This window comes from Engystomops pustulosus, chromosome 7 (genome assembly GCF_040894005.1).
Source record: "Engystomops pustulosus chromosome 7, aEngPut4.maternal, whole genome shotgun sequence".
In the NCBI taxonomy this organism is placed as follows: domain Eukaryota; kingdom Metazoa; phylum Chordata; class Amphibia; order Anura; family Leptodactylidae; genus Engystomops; species Engystomops pustulosus.
This window is the reverse complement of record NC_092417.1, coordinates 95950768-95975270: the sequence shown is the minus strand read 5'-3', so window position 1 is coordinate 95975270 and position 24503 is coordinate 95950768. Positions and strand designations below refer to the sequence as shown.

At 41.7% G+C, this 24503-nt stretch overlaps 1 protein-coding gene and 1 long non-coding RNA gene across 3 annotated transcripts in view; one reads left to right on the top strand and one right to left on the bottom strand.

The window, feature by feature from the left end:
* Window positions 1-3066: 3066 nt before the first annotated feature.
* On the bottom strand, window positions 3067-24230 carry MPHOSPH6 (M-phase phosphoprotein 6). 2 transcript variants are annotated; one of them, XR_011848954.1, is made up of 6 exons: window positions 24018-24230; window positions 10558-10670; window positions 7388-7478; window positions 6437-6537; window positions 3723-5828; window positions 3067-3661 (listed from the first exon to the last, which is right to left on the bottom strand). XR_011848954.1 is itself a non-coding variant. In XM_072117268.1 (5 exons), the coding sequence occupies exons 1-5, from the start codon at window positions 24063-24065 to the stop codon at window positions 5690-5692; spliced, it is 492 nt and encodes a 163-aa protein (XP_071973369.1). In that variant the 5' UTR covers window positions 24066-24230; the 3' UTR covers window positions 3067-5689. The 2 variants fall into 2 exon arrangements, 1 of the variants encoding a protein (XP_071973369.1); XM_072117268.1 differs by having other exon boundaries at window positions 3067-5828.
* Window positions 23819-24503, top strand: part of LOC140070599 (uncharacterized) — a 75372-nt gene continuing 74687 nt past the window's right edge. Inside the window, exon 1 of the long non-coding RNA XR_011848955.1 lies at window positions 23819-24287. This is a non-coding gene — a long non-coding RNA (uncharacterized lncRNA). The remainder of the gene's footprint in view (window positions 24288-24503) is intronic.

Here is a 24503-nt window from a genome sequence, read left to right as displayed (position 1 = left end):
CCAGTAAGTCTGGGGACCTGGTTCCTCCTTGTCTCCTCAGAAATGATACTGTGGTGATGTTGTCTGATAGTATTAGGATGTGTACATTCCTTAGGGGAGTCTTGTTGGATCTCAATGTCTCCCAAACCACACGTAACTCTCTGAAATTGGAGGATCTGGTACTGATTTATTGTGTCCATTGACCTTGTACCAACTGATTCTGGAAACAATTGCCCCAACCGGACTTGCTTGCATCCGTCTGGATGGTAATCAAAGGCTGTTGGATCCATGGGACGCCCCTTCCTAGATTCTTTGTGCTTAGCCACCACAAAAGATCTAGTTTCACACTCGGCGGGGTTTGGACTTTCTCTAAACCTCTTGATGACCTGAAAGGATCCAGCTTTGGAGCATCCTGGTATGGTTTTGGCACAATGATACCGCTGGGATACTGGCTGTCATTTATCCTACGAGCTTCATAGCCGTCCAGATCGAAACCCTTGGCTTCTTTCTGAAGGATAGTATAAGGTGTCCTGTGGAAGAGAAGAGATTTGACGACATGAATCTAGGATTACTCTCAAGAATTTTATCTGGGAAAGGGAGGGAAAGATTTGACTTTTGAAAGTTGATGATCCACCCCAAACTTTTGAGTGTAGAAATTGTGAAATCCCGAGACCTGCCTAGGTCTAGACTGGTACTGACTATAAATCAGGAAGTCGTCTAAGTAGGGAACGACAGACACGTTCTGATCTCTTAGGAAAGCAACCACCTCTAATAATCTTAAATATTTCTGAGAGGAAGGGTGGATAGGAACGTGATAATAAGCGCCCTTTAGATCTATGGTGCACATAAAGGAGTTTCGGTGGAGGAAGGTTATAGCCGATCTTACCGACTCCATCTTGAAGCGTCTGTATATTATGAAGTGGTTCAATCCTTTCAAATTTATTATGAGGCGGTTCGATCCGTTGGGTTTCCTCACTGTAAACAGAGGGGAGTAGAACCCCCGTTTTTCTTGATTGACCGGAACTCTCAGGATGGCCCCCAGTTGTAGCAGGTTCTAGACCTCCTGCCAGATGGTGATCCGTGTAGAAGGATATGACGGTAATGAATTGAAATATCTTTTGGGGGGGGGGGGGGAATTCTATTCTGTATCCCTTTTTTATAATGTCTTTTGCCCAGAGATTTGATGTTATCTTCTCCCACTGTGAGTCTTCCCCCAACCCTGGCGTCACTGCTTCTTACTTTTTGATGGGTCACTATTTGAGGAGAACAAGAAACCATGATCTCTGCCTCCCTTGGGATAGCTCCAGCGGCGTTGTTTGCCCTTTCGTCTGAAGCTCTCCCTTGGGGCCATGAAAAAAAAAAAATCTGTTTTTGGTGTCAGGTCGGTTTTCCGGAAATCCTATCTTCTTGTCGGCTGCTTTCTCTAGAATGGCAGAGGTCCGGGCCGAAGACGAACTCACCGGAAATGGGGACTCCACACAATTTTGTTTTGGAACGGATGTCTCCTCCCCATTGCTTTAGCCAAAGCACTCTCCTGGATGCGTTGGATAGGGCCCCTTCTTTAGCATAAAATATGATAGATTCTGGCGGCCGCCAAGCTAAGGAGAGGAATATTTTCTAGGATTATTTCTCTAGGAGTAGGATCCTTAACATGATTTTCCAGCTCCTTCAGCCAGAAGAGTAGCGTCCTGGTTACAGAGGTAGCCGTAAGGTTAGTCTTAAGCTTAAGCATGTATCCCATGCTTTCTTGAGTAGTGCTTCAGATTTCCGATCCATAGAATCTCGAAGCTGGCATGCATCTTCAAACTGTAAATCCATCTTTGTAGACACTTTAGGACATGCGTCCCAAACCTTCAAATCATTAGTGTCCCCCCCCCCCCCTCACACCTGGATGATGCAAGGGAGAGACCTTTCTCTCCATCCTGACCCTGTGGGAACAGGAAGAACACTGGTGGGAGGATGCTGGGAGGGGACTTTTAACCTCTCTCCTTCCTGTTCCCACAGAGGTCAAAGGGCATCCTCCAGGTGGCCGTCGTGGGGGACATGGTGGAAATGATATCTTTGATTACTTGGAAAAAGAGTGAGGTCTAGATAAAAAAAAAACAAACAAACAAAAAAAACACACTACTTCAAAGTGAGAGAATTAGCACCTATTACAGGACAAATCATGTTGCAGTTAAAAGAAAACCTACAGCAGCATTTCCCAGTAGGAAATACTGGGATATATGACCACCTTTCTGCTTCCTTGGTGCTTATCACCAAGAGAGGCACTTGTACATTATTTACAAAAAAATTAAAAGTTAGTTTACTCATAAAATTGTCTTATTAACCCTTCTAATAAACATATCCCAATATTCATTGTGCTCAGCTATAATGCTAGCAGCATGAATGGGTAATAAAGATTAAATCCCAAGTCAAATTTCCTTTAAAAAAGGTGGTGAAAGGTCCTTTATAACAGCTTTTATTGCTTTGCTACTGGAAGTAGAGTGTCATGTTTCTCAATGGCTTAACTCAGTCATCCACCCCGAGAGTACTATACTTGACCTTGCTAGAGCAACACAGACTAGACTATAAAAGCGGCTGTATTTAAAACAAAGAAAAAAAAGCCTTAAAAAAAAAAAAAAATCTTTCATTGCCATTATAATCACATGCAACCTCTCCACTAAAGTGGAGAATGAAGGTGCTGCAGACTTTGAGAGTTCACAGTCATTACTGTTACTAGCTTTTGCAGTAGTTATTACGAGACAAACCCTGGAATAGTTAAACATACAGAACAGGTGCAAATCTTTCCATTATGCATCATCTCTTTGTAGTCTCCCCTGCCGGTTTTGCGTCACAATAACTGATGCCAAAAACTGATAAGATGACCATGGAGGTGTGAAATGGCACATATGAGCAGCAGCCAAGAACTACGGTAGCGGCAGATAGAAACATTTAGAGGGGCTTGCAGTGTGCTCCATTCATAATCAGAGGCAGCGAGGGCTGAAAGAATCCTAGCAATATCCCTTCCCTTTATGAGGCCGGACTACCTCTTAAAAGAGGCAGTGAAATAAAAAGGTACAAGTCATTAAATCAAAGCAAACAGCATTTAGACTGTTATAAAAATATTTAATGTATAGTATTGTTTACCCAAATATATCATAATGGTCAGTCATGCAGCAGAACCACAGTATATTGCAACAGAAGAGTTCAAACAAAGTAAAAATAGACATTATCCCAGGGCCATTGCACATAGCAGGTATGCAGTTCATTTTTACACCTTGATGGAATAGTTAATGGCATCCCATAGTGCTGCTAATGGAACAGATTGGCAGTGGCATAATGTCATAGCACATGGTACCACCCCCACCGTATACCACAGCTCAGGCCAGTTTCATATTAGTCCGTTAACAGACAAAGTACATTGTGTTCCTGATATGCAGCAGAGCTGATAAGACCTCACAGCATCTTATATCAATATTCAGCCCCCCGCAGAGTGATCAGTCCGCAGGGCGGTACGGCATCTCTCCTGTCCATGATATGGACCAATGTGAACCTGGCCTTATTCTAACTAAAACACAATACATTGCAAAATCTGTAAAATATACTACACCTTCGCCATCATGGTGTCAATGTGAAAGATTTATCAGAAGTGCGAGTTAAAAAAAAAACTGTTCTAGTTGCTGATGGAAACCAATCAGAGCTTAGCTGTGGAAAATTTAAAGCTGAGCTCTGATTGGTTGCCATAGGAAACTAGAACAGACACTCCTGATAAATCTCCACCACTGTTCTCCTGAAGGCCTACAGGGATCCCGAGGATTCATTCTGAGCAGCTATATGATTTTCCACCTTTCCACTTCACATAAAGGCACCCTCTTGTTTAAGTTGCATTGTTTCTGGTGAAGTAACCCTATTAAAACATTTTCATTTATATTTTTTTACATTGTAATATATAACTTTTTTAATACCTCCTTGAGCAGATTGCCCAATTTTGAACAGAAAATTGTTATTTTAAATAACAATTTAATAGAAAGCAGCTTTACAAGATTCCATAATTTATAATGGGGGGGGGGGGGGAATTAAGCAGGGGTCTTTTGGAGAGTTTTCACTGTACCACATCAACACGCTGTAAGCAAATGTATATGCTGCAAAGTGTACACAGTATCTACCGGGTCTTAGTTAATATTAGAGTAGGTTGTGTGCCTGAGGATTTGGTTGTATAATAGCCTTGATTTATAGCCTGCACAATGGGTGTAAAAAACAGAGACTGCACCAGCATGTAGTGTTGGCAGATTACAGCCATGAATGCAGCTGTGGAGTATAATACAGGCTGTAAGATCAATACAACATATGTAATGTATTGCATTAAAGAAACCTACCTAAATCCAGCATGATAAACCAGGGACACTTACTCATAGCTCCAGGCACTGTGACCGTGGTAATCTTCTTTTGTTTGTTATTCATGGCCTTCTTCCTTTTAAAATCAACAGTTAAAATTATGCTAATGAGCAAGAAGGCTTCTGTGGGTGTTAAAGAAGCACTTTCTACTCTGCCCTCTGTCTTACCCTCCTCCAGGAACTTCCTGCAGCAGTGAGCACACAGTTGGGGGCATTCTACTGCAGTCTAACAGCCTGTGCAGCTACAGCCTGGAGGAGCTTCAAAGCTGTTCAGGCTCATTTGCATAACTATAAAAGTTGATTTTAGCAGGAAGAAGGCCATGGATAACAAGTATAAGAAGATGTATTTATGCTAAAAATGACCCAAAAAAACAAAACGAAAAGAAAACCACACACACACACACACCAACTATACAACAAACAAACTCAATGAAAATTTGCTAACAATTCAGAGAAAAAAAAAAAAAAAACAGCAACCACACATGCTTTCAATTTATAACCTGTACCCAATATATTATGTTATAGAGAACCCTTCTATCGACATCAGGTGACAGTCGTTTTGATGTCTTAAATAGAAACTAATGACAAGGGTAGGTCTCATAATACGCAACATTGTACTTATATCACATTGTCTAGTATAGACCGTTTGCTGTACTTTGAACTCTGTTTTGTTAATTTTTTACTGTTCATTTTTATAAATCTTCTAAATTTGGGTAATATAATTGTTGGAATTGTATTCTTGACAATCATCACAAAGATGATCCATTGTATTATGCTTCCTTTTGATGAAACATTCTGTATATGACACAAAATAAAAATATACGGTAAGTTACAAAGAAACTAAATGACAAGGTTAAACTTCTTGGGTGCTGCGCAAAACCAGACATAACCTATAGAGACATGTGATGGGATCTCTTTAAAGAGGTCCCGACAAAGTTCAAAAACCTACAAAAAGACCCCTTTGCCTTCCTAATTTTTATATCTGCCAAAAAAAGTAAAAAAAAAATCAAGATAATGTATTGTTTCGGGAAGTTTTATGTAAATTAGGGAAACTAGTCATAGGAGCTATTGTACGTAGGCTCACCCGCAGCTGAGTACCAGCTTATGAAGAAATTATACAAAAATTAAAAATTACAAAATTTCTAAATTAAAGGGGTTAATCAAATGAGGCAATTTCATCTTTTATGAACTCCACTCTTGAAATACACTTCCTGTCCATTTAAGTTAACAGTTTTAAACATAAAAAAACTAAAATAATTAAAACAACCTGTACATTTGTTAAATTTATACACAGAGGCTTTCTTATATAAAAGTCCTTTATGTTCTGCAGCCATCTAGTCCTGAGGCTTTATAAAGCCTTTTTTCACTTTGCTGCTCTTAATATTACTATTTTCATCATCGTCTTCCTGGATGGCTTTGCGGTCTCTCTTCTTAGTAAATTTCTTTTTGATAGTACCCACTAATGATTCATATCTGTGAAGGGGAAATAAAAGATTAACAGCATTTTTGTTTTTTTCGCTACATATTACATAAATTGGTTCTTAGATATACAGCTATACAGAGGCATGAAGAACAGCAGCGCCTCTACCTGCCGCTTTACGGTACTGCACCACAAAACCAAGAAAATATCCACAAAACTAATACTGCTGCAGCCATGCGTTATATACCCAACTCAGCTCCATCCTAAGCTATTAAAAACTCATAGGCAACCTGTTTCTAATAAATGGCATAGGGAAATGAAGGCAATAAGAGTTCCTGTGTTATGCTCATCTTCTCAGGCCCTCATAACAGATTCTCTTTTCAAAAAAGGATGACGTGTTTCCTTCGGCGTTACCACATCATTTGAGATTTTGGTTAACTACTGAAAACTTTTCCCTAGACTGCATACAACTGTGAAACAGACATACAGCATGGGTACAAGTCTGTGTAATATTGCCCTATAGGCACCTCTCCTACCCACCATGCCCTACAAGGCCTCCTGCTATGATTCATAATGGCGTTAATGGATTCAGCAGAGTGCATGTATATATTGACACTTCTCTCATCATTGCTTGATCATGGAGTAAGAAGATAAATCCTACCGGCGGGCCATTTCTTCATCTGACACGTCCACATCCATTTTTCCTTCCTCAAGGTCCTCATCTTCTTCCTTCGACTTGGAGTTCATCTGGACCATAAGCTTCTGAGAAGAGAAATAAGATGATTGAGTGCTCTGCACAAGACTAATGATGGTACAACATGACAGCCACCTAGCACCAGGGACACCCTGTACTCCACGTATAAACTAGAGGAAATATGGATTGCTTACTTCCCCGTATCCAGTGGTTGCACAATATATGTAGAGATGAAAATGCCCTTAAAAGGGGTTAGCAGATTCCTAAATTATATTAAGTGTTATATAGGAGTCATCTATTATGTGTGTGCCCAATACTAAAAAGCCCTACAGCATAATGTACAACACAGAAATGGCTCAATATTCCTCCATTGAACAGGGCCAAGAGGACACAAACTATCAACATGCTTCTCAGGGCATAACACATCCACATGGAGCACACATACATGTTTAAGGAAATGCACCCTCAAAATCCAGCATGATAAATCAGGGACACTTTCTCGTAGATCCAGGCACCGCGACTGTGGTAATATTCTTATATTTGTTATCCATTGCCTCCTTCCTTATAAGGTGTTAGCAGAGCCACTCCATGCGAAAGATTACCGCAGTCTGTTAAACAGTCTCCCTCACTGCTCCTGCTTAGCATCCCCCCCCACTCCTCCTGCTGAATTTCACTGCTCAGAGGACGTTTCAGCACACAGTGTGTGGTAGATGTGCTCCCTGCACATGGTAAGTCTCTGAAGCTACAACACGAAGGGGCAAACAAACCCAGGAGTCCTTCAAACTAACATATTTTTGTTAGCCAAAAATTTTAAAATTAAGATTGCCATAGGTAAGTGTCCCTGGTTTATCATGATGGCTTTTGATGGTAGATTTCCTTTAATAGATATCACAGACACAGCTCTTTGGAGGTCATTACCTCGATCTCTGGATTAAACCCTTTGAAGGACATTCTGCCGTACAGAAAATCTTCACAGGGAAGGAAGCTTCTTTCTTCAATAATAAAATTCCTAAGAAATAAATAATTAAAGAATTAAATATTCAATTAGTGACTTGAAAATTTCTTTGCCTTGTTTCAAGGTCAAATTCTGTGATGGACATTAATGGCTTCATTCACAGCACAGCATGTACTGGTAAAGGGCAGAGAATTAGGTAAAAACTAACACATCTAATGAGACCGACTGCTTCACACAACCTCTAATGAACCAGCTCACCCTCAGGACCCAGTCTACAGAGTAGAGTAGATGCGTCCATCTTGGGAAAGCCATGGAGTGCCTACAATAACCAAGTGACTTTGATGTGACCCCATGTAACTAAGTCAGCAAAAATATCTAGTGTTGAGTCATGGCGCTCACTCTAGGCCTGCTTTTTAAAGGGACAGGGCAATGATATAAGAGGAAGTGACTTCTTGTAGTCTTCACAACCAGGTACCCAACACTTCCTTGTCACAACACAGGAACCAATAGCCAGAGAAGAGCAAGTACAATTGTTTCTTTGTCTTCCAGAATTTATGGAAAATCCCCTTATACAAATGACCAGATTATGACATTTTGATGCCTCTATTGCTACTTGGAGCTCTAGAAGAGGCTGAAAAGAGAAACTGGTAAAGCCCTTTGGTAATGATCAACATACACAAGAAGTAGAAGTATTATCTGTAGATGGGTAAAGGGGTTGTCTGACAATCTGAAAAACGTATCAGGCGGGCTGGGACATAGGGGAGTGGGTGTGCCAGGCTGTCAGAGCAGAGGTGCTGTGTCCCTGTAAATGACAGACCCTGGCACAGGACACCTGAAGCACCACAGGAGGCATGTAAAGGTTTAATTATTTAAAAGCCCTTCCCAGACCGCCTGCAAAAGTTTTCAAATTTTTGGACAACCCCTTTAAAACAAAAAATCTTTACTCATCTCCTACATTAGAATATTAACCGGCCTCACACGCTGACATATGAATCAATAAATCTATTCTGCAGCTCATTCCTACTCACTGAGCAAACCGGACTAATCTTCTGTCCAATACCAGGAACGTTCCAAGCCAAAAGGTTGCAGCCTCCAAAGATTACACAATAGAAAGGTGCAAAATGCTGTAAAAGGCACATACAAGAAAACAACTAAACTGTAATTCATCTTACACTTAGTCAGCTTCCTATTTGCCCTTAAGTAGAAGCTGCACGTGTGCGACATTCCCATGGCTGCCTTAAAGTATATTTTCAGATTGCGGAGTCCCCCCCCCCCCCCCCCATGTGATGATATCACAGACACGCACCGGTGTCCCCTCAATGTGCTCCTTTTTTATCTGTATGTGATGTATTGTGACAGTTACCCCCCGTGATCTAATTATACAGGGGTCTCAGCGCCGAGAATTTTCGGCAATCAGATATACGGGAACGGTCAGGAGATTACCAACTATAATTCTGTTGCACTCTCCAACCCAAAGTCCATTGGATGAATAACATGGAGCCAGACTATTGGGTGACACACACAGGTTTTTTTTAACCCCTTAAGGACGCAGGGTTTTTTCGCTCATTTCTCGCTCTCCACCTTCAAAAATCCATAACGTTTTCATTTTTACGTGTACAGAGCTGTGTGAGGGCTTTTTTTGTGCGTTACAAATTTTACTTTCCCGTAATGTTATTTATTTTAACATGCCAGGTACTGCGAAGCTGAAAAAAAATTCCAAATGTGGAAAAATTGAAAAAAAAAAAAAAAAAACGCATGTGGTCACGTTCTTGTGGGCTCAGTTTTTAAAACTTTGACTGTGGGCTCCAAATAACACCTATGCTTTATTCTTTGGTTCGGTGCGATCGCGGTGATATCAAATTTATATAGGTTTTATTGTGTTTTAATACATTTTCAAAATTAAACGAATGTGTACAAAAAAGAAAAACATTTTTTGCCATCTTCTGACGCTAATAACTTTTTCATACTTTGGCGCACAGAGCTTTGTGAGGTGTCATTTTTTGCAAAATGAGCCGACGTTTTCATTGCTACCATTTTGAGGTCTGTGCGACATTTTGATCATTTTTTTATTCCATTTTTTATGTGTAAAAGTTGCATTTCGGACATTTGGGCGCCATTTCCGGTCTCGGAGGTCATCGCCGGCCGTAACAGTTTTAATATTTTGATAGATCGGGTATTTTGGGATGCGGAAATACCTAACGTGTCTGTGATTTTTACTGTTTATTATGTTTTCTTATCAGTTCTAGGGAAAGGGGGGCGATTTGAATTTTTAATATTTTATTAATTTTTTAAACTTTTTTTTTCACCATTTCTTAGACCCTAAGATGGTCAGAAGGCTCCTACCATATACTGCAATACTACTGTGGCTCATTGTAACGAATCTGCAGAAGCCATGTTGCCTCGGGTCAAACGAAGACCCGAGGCTACCATGGCAACCGATAGCGTCTTTAAATAGACTTTGCCGGCGACAATGAAAGGGTTAATATAGCGGTGGGGGTTTGCTGCAATATGCAACACCGCCACCCTTGTATGAAGAGGACTCAGCCCGTGAGCTCTCTTCATACATTCCCTGTACCTCTGCGCCGTAGAGCTACAGCGCAGAGCGTTAAGGGGTTAAAGGAATGGAGGCTGTGTATAAGAATAATGTGATGATGGTGGTGACCTGCTTCTATCAGACTGGAATCTTGTACATTTGTAAAAGATGCCCCATCACCTTGAAATGTGCAGTGACCCTTTGAATAAAGATATCAACCTGATTCCCGCCTACCTTGGCTGGATAATTATTTATATAGCACACACAGTTTCCACAGCGTTGCTCAGAGCTTGCCAAATCAGTCTGGATTTTGGTGTGTGCCATTACTCCCCTCAGTTTTTTTCTGATCACCCTATGAGTGATTTCTTCTTACCCTTCCACACAATATTGGGAATTGCTATTCAGGAATTGGTCTTGATCATGCAGAAAGTGAACACAAATGTTTGATGCAAGATGAATCATTAATCTTTGCTGCAGCTAGTTGGGTTAACAGGTTATTGGGGCATTCTGATACCACTTTGTGAACCGATTTGATGAAGTGGATGGGAAGGGGTTATATAGAGAAGATATTGGATGTGTAATAAGGACCAGACTTCTTACTCCTTTTCCTTCAGCTCTGGCAGGTCAAGGAACCAGTGTTCATCGCTGATGATCTTCTTTTCCTCCTCTTCCAACTGTTTTTTGGTTTCTGGGTCAAGACTCCTTTGCATAAACTAAGGAAAGAAATATGAACATATTAAAATATAATTCATACCATGACAATACTGCTTTGGTTACCATAAAGGAAAAGGTGGTACAAGTATTCATTTCTTTATTTTACATAGCGCACAGAGTTTAGGCAAAGCTGCACAGAGCTTGCCAAATCAGTCCTTGTCCCCGTGAGGCTCACAATATAATCAACCTACCTGTATGTTTTGGAGTGTGGGAGGAAACCAGTGGGGCCGGAGAAAACCCACGCAAACACAGAAAGAACATACAAACTCTTTGCAGATGTTGATCTGGATGGGACTTTATCCCAGGACCCCCAGTGCTGCAAGGCTGTTGTGCTACCCACTGAAATCTACCATCAAAATCAATCATGATTACCCAGGGACACCTACTCATAGATACTGGAACCGTGACTGCAGTAACCCTTGTTATAGTTGATATCCATGGCCTCCTTTCAAAAATCAACTATGAAAATTATGCTAATCAAGGGCTCTGGCGAGTTACCAGTTTCACAGCCTATTACATTGGGCAGAACATGTCTCACCTAACCCTGTGCTCTGCTCATTGCAATAGCCTGTGAAGCTACAGTGCTGAGGGACTCTGGCAACACTTCCCAGAGTACTTCAGGCTCATTAGCATAACTATGAAAGTTGATTTTTAGAAGATAGGGGTCACTGATAACAAATAAGAAAATAAAACCAGCGATACTCCATGACTATGGTATCATATATAAATATTACATCTGTTTAGTTATATGCCAATAAGTCTCAACCTCTGCGAGATATGTGAGAAAAGTGAATGGACCGATTTAACACCATCAAGACTGCTTCAATCAAAGAAATAAGCATTGGTGTACGTTTCTTCGGCATCTACTGCATGCATACAGCTAGGAGCTAAATATCCCATAGTCACTACAGCTCTATGGTGTATTACGCATCTACAGATTCCAGGAGTAAAGAGACTCCATACAAGTATAGCCCAACATTATCCTCAATCACAAGGTCCTTTAATGTCCCATTTACTTCTTTCCTGCATTAACCCCCTCAGATATGTGTGTATTTGGAAAAGCAGCATTTCTCGGAAGTCATAACAGGCGCAGAAAGGTAATTTAACCAAATGGTGACATTAGTGTAACTCGCTGCCTGCTTTAAGCACTTAGGCGGTTTATACCTGTGAATACATTGCAGTAAATGGCTGAATAAGAGGGTCTAGAGGTGGGACCCTCCCTCCACTTATTAGGCTTCTATTAGATGTACCTAGCAGGCTGCCTTGCATTTGCAGGGAAATCTTTTAGTGCGTGACCAGAGATTGCGCTTGTAATATGGGTCAGCAGCCTCCGAGGCTCATTATACCATTCTTATTTCACGTCAGTGAGAGGATTACACGCACTTACCAGGTAATGGGAAACCCCGCAGCTTCTAATGCAGATGTATAAAACCTGTCTGTACTACAAGCACCAGCTCTGGAGACGCTATACAATCCATCAGAGGATAGCACCACATACAATGATATAATATGCCTCAATCAAGTGGCCCTTTATTGGGGGGAAAATCACATAAAAAGTTAAACCAGATTCTCGCAGCCATCAGCACGGCTCGCTGGAAGGAGGATCACATGGAGCAGTTACCTGCTTCTCCTCTGTAATGCAATAAGAATTTATGTCAGTAATATGTGGTTGTGTGCTGACATTTCCCATCAAGGCTTTTTACGGTAATTTCAAAGTGAAAGGAAAGAGGGTTATAATAAGAGTGGAGGAGCTCCAGCAATGTCATTACTTCTCCTTGTGCTGTACGATAGCACAGCAGGTGCAGTGTTAAAGGTATAACTCCTAACATTCACTAGACGTTCTACATCGACCCAATAGAAGCCCTTCAATATGTTCTTCTGCATGATATGGACATAGTATCATAGTATATAAGGCAGGAAAAATAGTATCATAGGCTGGAAAAAGACGCAAATCCAACCTTTAAGAATTAAATGTTTTCCCCCATAACCAATTATATTTTTGCTCTCCAGAAAGGTATCCAGTTCTCTCTGGAAGCATGTACATAGTCTGCCATCAGAGTTCGCGTTCACACTTGTATAGGCAGTTTTAAGGCGTATAACTCTGCCTGAGAGTTCTCTGCTCTCTCCCCCAATCCTGGCCACAGAGCTGCAGCAGCTTGCCACAGCCTGCGGCCCAGGCTAGAAGGTCATGTGTCTGGAGCATTGGCATTCCCCATTAGCTGCTGATGCTCCAGTCACATGAACTTGCACAACAGATCTTCAGCCCTCATTGTCCAAATGGCGCCGCGCTGTATGTGGCGGGGGGCCAATGGCTGCAGTGGGCAGGCCCAGCACGGTGCCTGTCCAAAAGGACCCTGCGGGGGATCTCCTCCAGCAGCACCGCCATGTTTTTCCTTGGTTGCTCTCCTCTGCACCTGTTCCAGCTCTACTATGTCCTTTTTATACTCTGGTGCCCAAAACTGTACACAATATTCCATGTGTGGTCTGACCAGGGATTTGTATAAGGGCAAAACTATGTCTTTATCCTTATGATTATTCCTTTCATGAGGAAGAAAGTTCGATGTGTATATGGAAAAAATGTAATACTTTATTGATTTTACATATTTAGATATACAGTACATAAGAGGAGTTAAAAACACTTAAAAGAGCCAGACACAGCTGGACACAGTAGAAACAGACACACTCCCCGGCCAAAATAATAAAGTGCAAGTTAACAGACGTAATGTACCTACTCGATGACAGCTTGACATGAAAAGAGTACAAAGATAATAAATTAATAAAAAGCTGTCATATAATGTGTGTAGTATGAAAACAGTGTAACTACAGGCTTACCCCTGAGGAAGCCTGTTTTACAGGCGATACGCGTGGGGTCGCTCCATCTCCTCCCTGGCTCCTGGTTATTTGCGATCCAACAGTAATGTTACCTTCTAACTAATCTATTTGTAGTTACACTGTTTTCATACTACACACATTATATGACAGCTTTTTATTAATTTATTATCTTTGTACTCTTTTCATGTCAAGCTGTCATCCAGTAGGTACATTACGTCTGTTAACTTGCACTTTATTATTTTGGCCGGGGAGTGTGTCTGTTTCTACTGTGTCCAGCTGTGTCTGGCTCTTTTAAGTGTTTTTAACTAGAGATGAGCGAGCACTAAAATGCTCGGGTGCTCGTTACTCGAGCCGAACATTTCCAGATGCTCGAGTGCTCGTTTCGAGTAACGAGCCCCATTGAAATCAATGGGAGACCCGAGCATTTTTCAGTAAAATTATAAACTTAACGAGCACAGTGCAGAACAGATTGCAGATGTTCGGGAACATCTGCGATCTGTTCCGGAGACACGCGCGCAGAACGGTGTTCTCCGCAATAGTATTTGAAGAACAATATGTGTGAAGAACACATTACAGATGTTTGGCAACATCTGCAAGTTGTTCTTCACACATATTGTTCTTCAAATACTATTGCGGAGAACACCGTTCTGCACGCGTGTCTCCGGAACAGATTGCAGATGTCCCCGAACATCTGCAATCTGTTCTGCACTGTGTTCTTTCACTGTTTTCTTCAATTAAACAATTAAATTAAATGTTTTAATTGTATCTTTTTACTGTTCTTCACTTTTTTTTTTAAAATTAAATGCTCGTTATCGAGCAGGGCAAATACTCGTCCGAGCAACGAGCCGGTCCGAGTATGCTAATACTCGACCGAGCATCAAGCTCGGACGAGTATACTCGCTCATCACTATTTTTAACTCCTCTTATGTACTGTATATCTAAATATGTAAAATCAATAAAGTAATACATTTTTTCCATATACACATCAAACTTTCTTCCTTCTTTCCTGTATTATAATTACGATGTGTGGAATCAATATTACCTGCAACTTGACCCATAATTCCAGTTTAAAACTATTCCTTTCATGATACATCCCCTAATTTTATTTGCTTTATTAGCGGCCGCCTGGCACTAGTCACTAAAATTAAGTTTACCATCCACCAATACCCCCAAGTCTTTTCCAGCTGCAGTTTTACAAAGTAATTGACCATTTACAACATAATTATCATTTTTGTTTCCATGGCCCAAGTGCATACATTTATCTACATTAAACCTCATCAACCATTTCTCTGCCCACTCCTCAAGCTTCCACATGTATTAATTATTTAGTATCATCTGCAAATACTGAAACTTGACTGTAAACCCACTAAAAAGGTCATTAATAAATAAATTAAACATAAGCGGCCCCAATACTGACCCTTGTGGCACACTACTGGTAACGTCAAACTAATATGAGAATGTGGCATTAATAACAACTCTCTGTTTTCTATCACTAAGCCAATTACTTACACAAACACACAGATGTTCCTCTAGTCCCAGCAGTATTATGTACCAACCTTTAACGTGGCACTGGTCACAGGTTCAGTCTGGTACTTACCTCCTCAGAGGCCAATCAGATTAGTCTGAGAGGACCGATCCCTCATAAACCCATGCTGATGCTGGGTTATAGGGTAGTGTCCAGCGAGATACATCAGGATAGCATCTCTAACAAACCCCTCAAATATTTTCCCCTCAACAGAAGTTAGACTCACAGGTCTGTAGTTTCCAGGATTGCTTTTTGATCCTTTTTTGTATATTGGTACCACATTTGCTACACACTAGTCTTGTAGAACATAACCAGTCCTCAAGGAATCTTCAGATAAATAATGGTCTATCACGGTACATAATTCATGCAGTACCCAGGGGTGTATGCCATCTGGGCCTGGTGATTTGTCTATCTTACTGGTTGTAAGGCGGCGCTGTCCCTCTCCCAGGGTTAAAAAAAAAAAAAAAAAAAAAAAAAAAAAAAAAAAAGCATTTGCACAGTTCTCTTGTGGGCTTAGATTTTACAGCTTTCACCGAGCGCCCAAAATGATGCATCAATTTTATTCTTTGGGTTGGTACGATCACAGCTATACCAAATTTATATAGGTTTTATAATGTTTCATACATTGACAAAAATTAAAACCTCCTGTACAAGAAAAAAAATTCTTCATTTGGCCCTGTTCTGGCGCTAATAACTTTTTCATATTACAGGGTACAGAGCTGTAGGTGGGGTGACTTTTTTAGGGACTTTTGATGTCAAAATTTGTTTTCAATGCTACCATTTTTAGGACTGTATGGTCTTTTGATCACTTTTTTTGAATTTTTTTATTTTTTGCAAAAAGGTGGCACTTTTGACTTTGGGCGCTATAGTTGATCATAAATATCCGCAATGATCCATCTACCAGAAAGAGGCCAGAAGTGTATCTTTTCTAGACTGTCTAATTCTCCTATAACAAACATTGCAAGAAATTTTATTGTGAGTTTGGTTAAAGATCTAGTTCTACCAAGGCAGATACAAGTGGGGAGATTTATCAGAAGTGTCTCTGAGAGCAGATCTGTTCTAGTTGCCCATGACAACTAATCAGGGCTCAGATATCATTTTCCCACAGCTGTTCACAAATTTAAAGTTTATAACTGATCGGTTGCCATGGGCAACTGAAACAGTTTTACCTTTCTGAAGAATCTACCCCAAGGAATCCATCATAGATATCCATGAGTAGTACTCCGATAACCATATTAATTAATTACTAAATTATGAATCAAAGACTTATTCTATCCAGAGGTTGAACTCATTTTATACGGTGGAGTAAAAATACTCCTCTAAGGGTGTGTAACACATGCCGATGCATTGCATTTTAAACAATGCAAAACCCCACGTGCTGGTTACTGGTTAATCTTCCCTTGGGCATCTTTATTGCATTTGTATACACAATACAAAACACCATGTTTGACCCCACCCAAGAATTTTTAATACAAAATTTGTAGTAACAAGACTGATCTATTCAGTGTATTACCCGCAGCTATGAGTGGCACCCGTTTCTCTTAAAGTATGTTACGCGGTTGCATTAAATTTTAATAGATCAGTGCTTAGGACTTATTTTAATTATCCATGTGTCTATTCAATTAAACCATGCATGGTGTCCTAGTCTGAACTGTTTTTTTTTCACCGTTTATTCCAAATATAACTTATGAGAATCGGATGCCATACGATCGAGGAAAATGGATGATAATGTCAGTTTCTCATGGTTGACAATAGTCAGGGACAGACGGCTGGAATCCCTTAGTAATAAATAAGCTGCAGGTGTAATACTTGCTTCAATGCAGGTTTTTAACACAGAATATAGATTGGATTTATACAAAATCCAATCCCTCAGGCCTCATGCACACAACCATGTAATGGGACAACAAGCTAGCCCTTATTTGTCTGGATACCTCAGGCCATATTACTTTACATTGGGCTCATTCATAACCTGGTGCACCGAGTTAAAGGAAACCAACCACCTATAAAACATTATAAAAAAAAAATAAAAAAAAAAAAACAATATTAATATTCACCCCCGCTCTTCCCCTTGATTCTGCGCATTGCTTATCTTGACACACTGGTATCCCCTAGAAAAGAGCAGCACGAGGACAACATGTCCAGCTCTCCGGGCTGTCAATAATGCACATCCCCTCCTCTCCCAACATGGAGGAGGGAGGTGCTGTGGGCATGCATAATTAGGATCCCGGAGCACCGGACACCTTGTCTTTGCATTTAGGGACAGCGCCGGGATCTAGGTGAAGAGGAGCGGGAGTATTAAAAGAAATATATGATTTGTTTTCATGCATTGTGAACCAAACATATCTTGAGAATGCTGTACACCGATTCAGAAACATATCTTGTTTAATCCCTAATCTGAGTGATTTTGATCAAAAAACAGTTATAAAATTCAGGATTTTGGGAAAGCTGGGTGACGACTAGCTGTAAACACATTACAGGGAGTGTCAGGATTCAGGAGTAGTGGACCCGCTGTACCACCGAAGACGATGATGCAAGCCAACACCTGGTAGCTGAGTCTAAGTGGCACCCAGTTTTCACCAGAGCCCACCACAAAGCGGAATGGACTTGCTGAGGTGTGGTACCACCTGGCAGAGAGTGTCCGGGGACAGGCAGGAGGTCAGGACAGGAGTGAAGTCAGGAACTGAATCAAGGTCACAACGGGAAATCAGTCTAAACGCACAGAGCAAGGAACAAAGCTTTCTCAATGGCATAGAAGCACAAAGATCCGGCAGGGGACACAAGAAGGGGACGGGAATTTAACTGGGAAGGCGGTCAGGCACTGCCAATCATTGGTGCACTGGCCCTTTAAATCTTAGGCGGCCTCTAGGAGGCACCCACTGGAACAAAGGAGCCCATCACTGGAGTGTGGCAAGGTGAGAGAAGCTGCTGGAACATGGGTGGCAGGGAGCTTCCTGAACTGACAGGACTAATAAACCTGAGCTGGATGACTCATACAAAGCAGCCGGGGATGGTGCAGAGATTGATGTCCCTGACAGGCAGAAGTAATCAGAGTGATGAAATATATTCTCGACTTATGCTGGGCAGGACAAGGATGGAGCAGTGTATAATTAGGGTAAGAGAAGCGCTGGGGGAGCCACAGTGTCTCATTATCATAATTTTCTAATTGATTTCTTTCGAAAACCACTCACTTCAGGTACTAAACTAGATATGTTTCTACATCAGTGTAGCTACAGCATTCTCAAGGTATGTTTGGTTCACAATGCATAAAAACAAATGGTAGATTTCCTTTAATGTTTTTAGGTGGTTGGTTTTCTTTAACTGCTCAGTCCACAAAGAATAGAGCAGGTCATATTCCCGTTATCTTTGCGGACCAGCAGTCCTTTCAATGTCAGACAGGCCACAAACAGAGGATCACATTCCCCGTAGATGTAGGTTGAGACTGTTGCCATCCTCATTGCCTGTCAATTACAAGGAAAGTCCCTGTTTTGAGAGACCGCAGGCCTTTTTTTCAGAGAAGTAAAACTGCCTGTAAAATCTTCATAGACACTTAAACCTTTGTTGATGCAACCTCTTATCAGTCCTTATCTGGTTGCAGTGTATAAAAGATGGAAGTGTAGACTCCTGTCACTACTCATCAGACACCAGCTATAATCTCTTTCCTTTTCCCCCTCTGTGTGGTCTACTAGGAATCCCTTGGGCAGCAAAAGACTATACCATCTGTACCTGCAGGGAGAATAGTGTAATAAGCAGAAAGTGCAGGAGGATGCACTTCCATTTTTTAAGTTATGACTGTGTGACATGAGTATGTTGGAAAGTAGCTGTGAAAGCAATTTCTACCGACCTTCTCCCTTACCAACTGTGGAAAGTCTTTGTGGTGCAGTCACTGTAGGAGCTTCATCAACCAGGAGGCCAATGTGACCACCATTGAGCTAACAGAGGGGCCCATTTCAGCCAGTCAGCAAAGTCCAGGCTAGTCAAGTGTCACTTCTCTATGGCAGTTATCATGAGGTGGGGCTCAACAACCCTCTGAGGCTTCAAGGGTCCATTTAAAAGCTGCAGCACGATCCCAAAACAGCCATTTGTTTACATCCTGTTTATGTGATACATTTATCATATTAACCCCTTAGAGACGTGGCCCATTTTCAATTTTCACTCCCCACCTTCAAAAATCTGTAATCTTTTTATTTTTCCATGTAAAGAGGTCTGTTTGGGCTTGTTTTCTGCGTAACACATTGAACTTCATAATGATGGCATTTATTATTCCATGCTAAACTGGGAAGCGGGAAAAAAATTCAGAATGCAGTGAAAATGATAAAAAAAACGCATTTGCGCCGTTTTTTTGTGGGCTTGGATTTTACAGCTTTCACTGAGCGGCCCAAATCACATGTCTATTTTATTCTTTGGTTCGGTACGATCACGAGGATACCAAATTTGTACAGGTTTTATAGTGTTTTCATACATTTAAAAAAATTAAAACCTTCTGTACAAAAAAAAAAAAAAAAAAAAAATCTTCATTTTGCCATGTTCTGGCACTAATAAATTTTTCATACTTCAGTGTATGGAGCTGTGGGTGGTTTCATTTTTTGCGACATTTGATGACGTTTTTAATGCTTTCATTTTTAGGACTGTATGGGCTTTTGATAACTTTTTATAGAATTTTTTTTATTTTTCAAAATGGCAAAAAAGTGGCATTTTCGACTTTGGGCACCAATTTCCGTTACGGGGTTAAACGGTGGGGGAAAAAAAAAATAAAAAAAAAAAATAATAAAAAAAAAAAAATCGCTAATATATTTTGATAGATCGGACATTTTGGGACGCGATGATACCTAATGTGTTTATGATTTTTACTGTTTATTTATATTTATATCAGTTCTAGGGAAAGGGGGTGATTTAAACTTCATTTTTTCATATTTTAACCCTGCAGGGTCCGATTGCTAATGCTATATACTGCAATACTACTGTATTGCAGTATATAGCTATTTTACAATGATTTTTAATATCCTGCCCCATGGTGGCTTTTAGAAATCATTGCACCTGGCAAGCCTACGAGTCTCAATGAGACTCTAGGCTGCCATAGCAACCGATCGCCGCCCTCCGATGACGATCCAGGGGGTGGCGATCGGGCATCCAAGATGGCGGCTGGCATTTAACTGTATTGACCACAGCAGTGACAGGCGGGTGTTGGCTGTATTATACAGCCGTTACCCACTGTGTATGGAGAGAGCTCAGCTCGTGAGCGCTCTCCTTACACCCCTTGCTGCGCAAGGACTTTATAGTTCGTCCTCGGTCGGCAAGTGTTAAAGGGGTATTCCCACAAAGACAAGTTCCTTGAAGGGGTTTTCCCACAAATCAAGTTAGGCCCTATCCACAGAAAAGGGCCTAACTTGCAGATCGGTTCAGTCTCAGTGACGAGACCCCCATAGATCACAAAAGCCCCTTTAAATATACTCAGTATAACCAAATAACACATTCTCTGTTATTAACAAAAACAAAGCATTTCATAGATATAATTCCAACCTGTCTCTAGGAGTCCTGGTGTGCACAAATTTCAGTTGCCCCTAAACACAACCCTGTAACTTCAGACTTTAGGGTCGGCAGCCATCTTGCCTGAGGCTTCACTGAGCTTGTCTCTTGCACTCTTTGTGCTCCCTGCAGTCCTGCAGTGCAAGACGGAGCTCACTCACTAATGCTCACTGATACACATACACACCGAGTCCTTAAGGCAGCAGCATGAGGAGAACTACAAGCTACACACAGATTAGTTATTTATCTGGGGAGGCATAGCAGATCTAGTGTGCTGTGGAATAACAGAGAGAGAAGGGCGACTTATCCCACTACACATGCATACAGTGGGATTGTTGTAAGGACATGTCAGGAATCCGCAATGGAGGGCAAAAAAAAGTGATGTGAATACAGCCCAAGTGATACCTGTTTCTCTAGAAGAAATGAATAAGTTTGCAGGTGGTACACATTGAAAAAAAATATACAAGAAACTTGTTGTCATGTTTTTCCCCATTAACGGATGAAAAACCTGCATTGCCTTATTGTGGCTGGGCACTGTAACATATCGTTGTCAGCCTAAAAGTGGACTGCCTAGAAATCTTAATAGTCCCATTTCATTTCCATGTGTCAAGGCGAAGGGCACCATCAGATGTCGCAGAAAAAAAAAAAAAAAAAAAAAGGTTAAAGCCCATTTGAAGAGTGGCATTTATTGTGCTATAATAAGAGCTGCAGCGATGGCTTCCAGCGCTCTTCCCACATGTGCCGGTCACATACGTGGGGGGAAGATGTCGGACAAAACTTGACTGCATTTTAACCTTCCACAGCAGAGAGCTTTTCAGCTGCACAAATTTGACAACACTTCACAAAAGATGGTGATTCAAAGAGTAAATTACTTCAGGAACGAGCTAAAAAAAAAATTATTTAAGAAATCCATAATGCACTCACCTAGGCCAATGACACATTTAACACAGCTGGAGACGGCTTGTTGAGAAGCTCGGTCATCGGCAGCGCTACAATTACAAGTCAGTCTGTCGGACGCCTCCTGTTTTAATCAAAGAACTCTCCTAAGCCAAAGATATCCAGAGAAAGTGGCGGCATTGGAAGTCCTATTACCCTCTATGACGGACATGAATGGGAATCGCTCAAAAGTACATTTTCTCTGGGCCGATTGTCTGGACCAATCAATAACAGCTATTGAGCCGCCATACGTGATGGGAGGAAGTCGATTTATGCACTTCTCTCTGACATACACTGCAGTGTAGTAATACATGATAGATATTCCATTTATTACCTTCAATGTGCAGTTGTATCACAGTCATCAAAGAGCACACTATTCCACAGGTCAGTGTCCTTACAGCACCCATGGCGTAAATGTAAGGGCTATTTCACACTGCCGTGGTCAGTTCATGCAATGTCCTGTGTCATGGAGTGAGAATTCCTGGGACAGGATTCCATGCATCATAGTGATATAGGGACTCTTGTGCATCCTATATCACTATGTAAATGTAACTTAATTTAGGGGCTCTCTAGTTTTCACAGAAAATCCCTGGGATTCCATAGAAGGGGCAACAAATACAAATATACTTATCCCACTTCTGTCCCTCTCTTGCTTGATTTGCCGAAACTCCCTACTAGGCTGGAGGCGGCAGCCAATCAGTGGCCTAAGTGTCCTTGTGTAATCCAATAATCTATCACTAAGCAGGTCATCAAAAACTGCTTCCAAAAATTCATAACATGGATTTCTACACATAGTATACAGCACCTCCAAAGTACACAACAAAAGTCCTGTCCATAGACTGCAGATTTTGGAGTATCCAGGGGCCCCTCCTAAACTTCTACGTTTCAGGTTTTACAATTCGCAGCAGGTCATTTTCCTGCTATGGATCAGGTGAGTGATTAGGCTGAGCTCACACTAGGTTATTGTTACTCATTCTTCTTTACATTATTTAAAATGGCAAATATAATGCAGGCTGTTGCTGTTTTTTTTTTTTGCCGTTATAGACAATGAAAAGTCAGTGGGAAGGGATGATAAGAGGAAGAGCTTTACCATCAGTATTAGGTGCCTGTTATTATACAGGCAGTCCCATAGTTAGGGCTTATTCACATGGCCATCTGCAGGGACGTACACGCAGCCGCTTGTACGTCCCCATAGACAGCAGTGGCAGCACAGCGGGGACACGGTGCCACACATGTGTGGCACCGATCCGGGCCGCACATCGCAAAAAGATAGAGCCTGCTCTATCTTTTGGCGTGTGTGCAGCCGTCAGCCGCTGTTTTCTATGGAGGGAGGAGGGGTCACCTCCTCCTCCTCTCCAGCACACTGCGGTATGCCAGCACGGCGGGCATACCGCGTGTGAATGTACCCTTACATATATGATAGATTCCTTAGGTGTGTACCAAAGTTGAATTTGTATGTAAATATTTGGAACAAGGATGATAAATGAAGCTTCATTACAGAGTCCTTATAGCTGATCATTACAGCCTGGGACTAGAGCAGTGATGGCGAACCTATGGCACGGGTGCCAGAGGCGGCACTCAGAGCCCTTTCTGTGGGCACACGGGCCATCTCCCCAGCACCAGACAGGACTCAAAGAATCTTCCTGCAGTTCCAAGCGACTTAAAAGATGCTGCTTTCAGTCATATTTTGATACTTCCTTCGCTACTTGGGACTGTAGGAAGAGGAAGCATGACTAGACAGGGCCGAATTATCTTTGGAGGACCTCCTGCTGGCCTCACAATTCTCTGTGTACACAGGGACACTGGAAAAGCTAAAATGATGCAAATTTTCCATCTTTCTACTGTGTCGCTGTCCTCAGGAGGCCAATTGGAAATTGTTGAACATGGAGCAATAAGTTACTGCTTTAATTTTTGGTTGGCACCTCGCGACAAATCAGGGGGGTTTTGGGTTCAGTTTGGGCACTCGGCCGCTAAAAGGTTCGCCATCACTGGACTAGAGTAAAGCATCCAGAGAGCTTCACCAGAGGTCTGTATGTAACTAGGGGTCGTCTGTAAGTCAGGAACCGGACCACTATAGAGTAACAGGCTGACTAGCAGTGGTGTAAACTGAGCCTGACAGGATGTATTTCATGCAGTTTTTCTTCTGGGTTTGGATTTCAGTGAAGAGGAGTCAGCACCATATGTAACATACAGTACACTACCTGCTACAGGTAATCTCATGTGCCCAGTATGGTGTACAGGAAGAGTATACAGAAGCCCTCATGTGCCGGCAGACTATTACCAGCAGTTGGTGGTGTACACTGCACGTCAGACGGGTGTTACTTCTGGAGGAATACAGTGCAGTCATCGCTGCTACAAGGCTAGACTGTTGTCAGGCAGAGTCCCAGCACACAGCGGTAATGAGAGCGCTTGACAGAGAAGAGGTTCTGCAGCAGCAGCACGTGGCACCTCATCCTCCCCCCGCACCCATGTGTTCCGCTCACAGGCATATGCATAATGGCGGCCGCAGTTTATCCTGGACTCTCCTCACCTTCATCCGCAAGAGGTTCTTGGAGAGCTTCCCTACTTCGCCGGCCATGGTGGACTCCTGGATTGAAACACCGGAGAGAATCGCGCTGCGCCGCCCAGGCCTCAGCTCCTCAGTAGCGGCCTAGCGACAGGCAGCAGTAATCGCTTCCTGAAAGAGCAATCGATGCCGGATTGTGTCTGTGTGTCACGTGACCTCCGAGCGAGCGGCGGCTCCTAATATAAGAGTCTCTATGACTTTCTCTTCATCTTCATTCTTACCTGCTTTATAAAGGTAGACAACTACATGTTGTCCAAGGACACGTCATTGGAAGTAACAAGTAGGGTTTTCTCCTGTGTTTCTCCTTTGTTTTCTGCAATAAGTACAATTTTATTGGCATAACCAAATGTGAGGGGGCGATGTACAGGAGTGGGCATTACTGACAGTAACAGGAATATAACTTTATTAACCACAGGAATGTTTACTTTATTAACAGGGGTAATGCGTGGT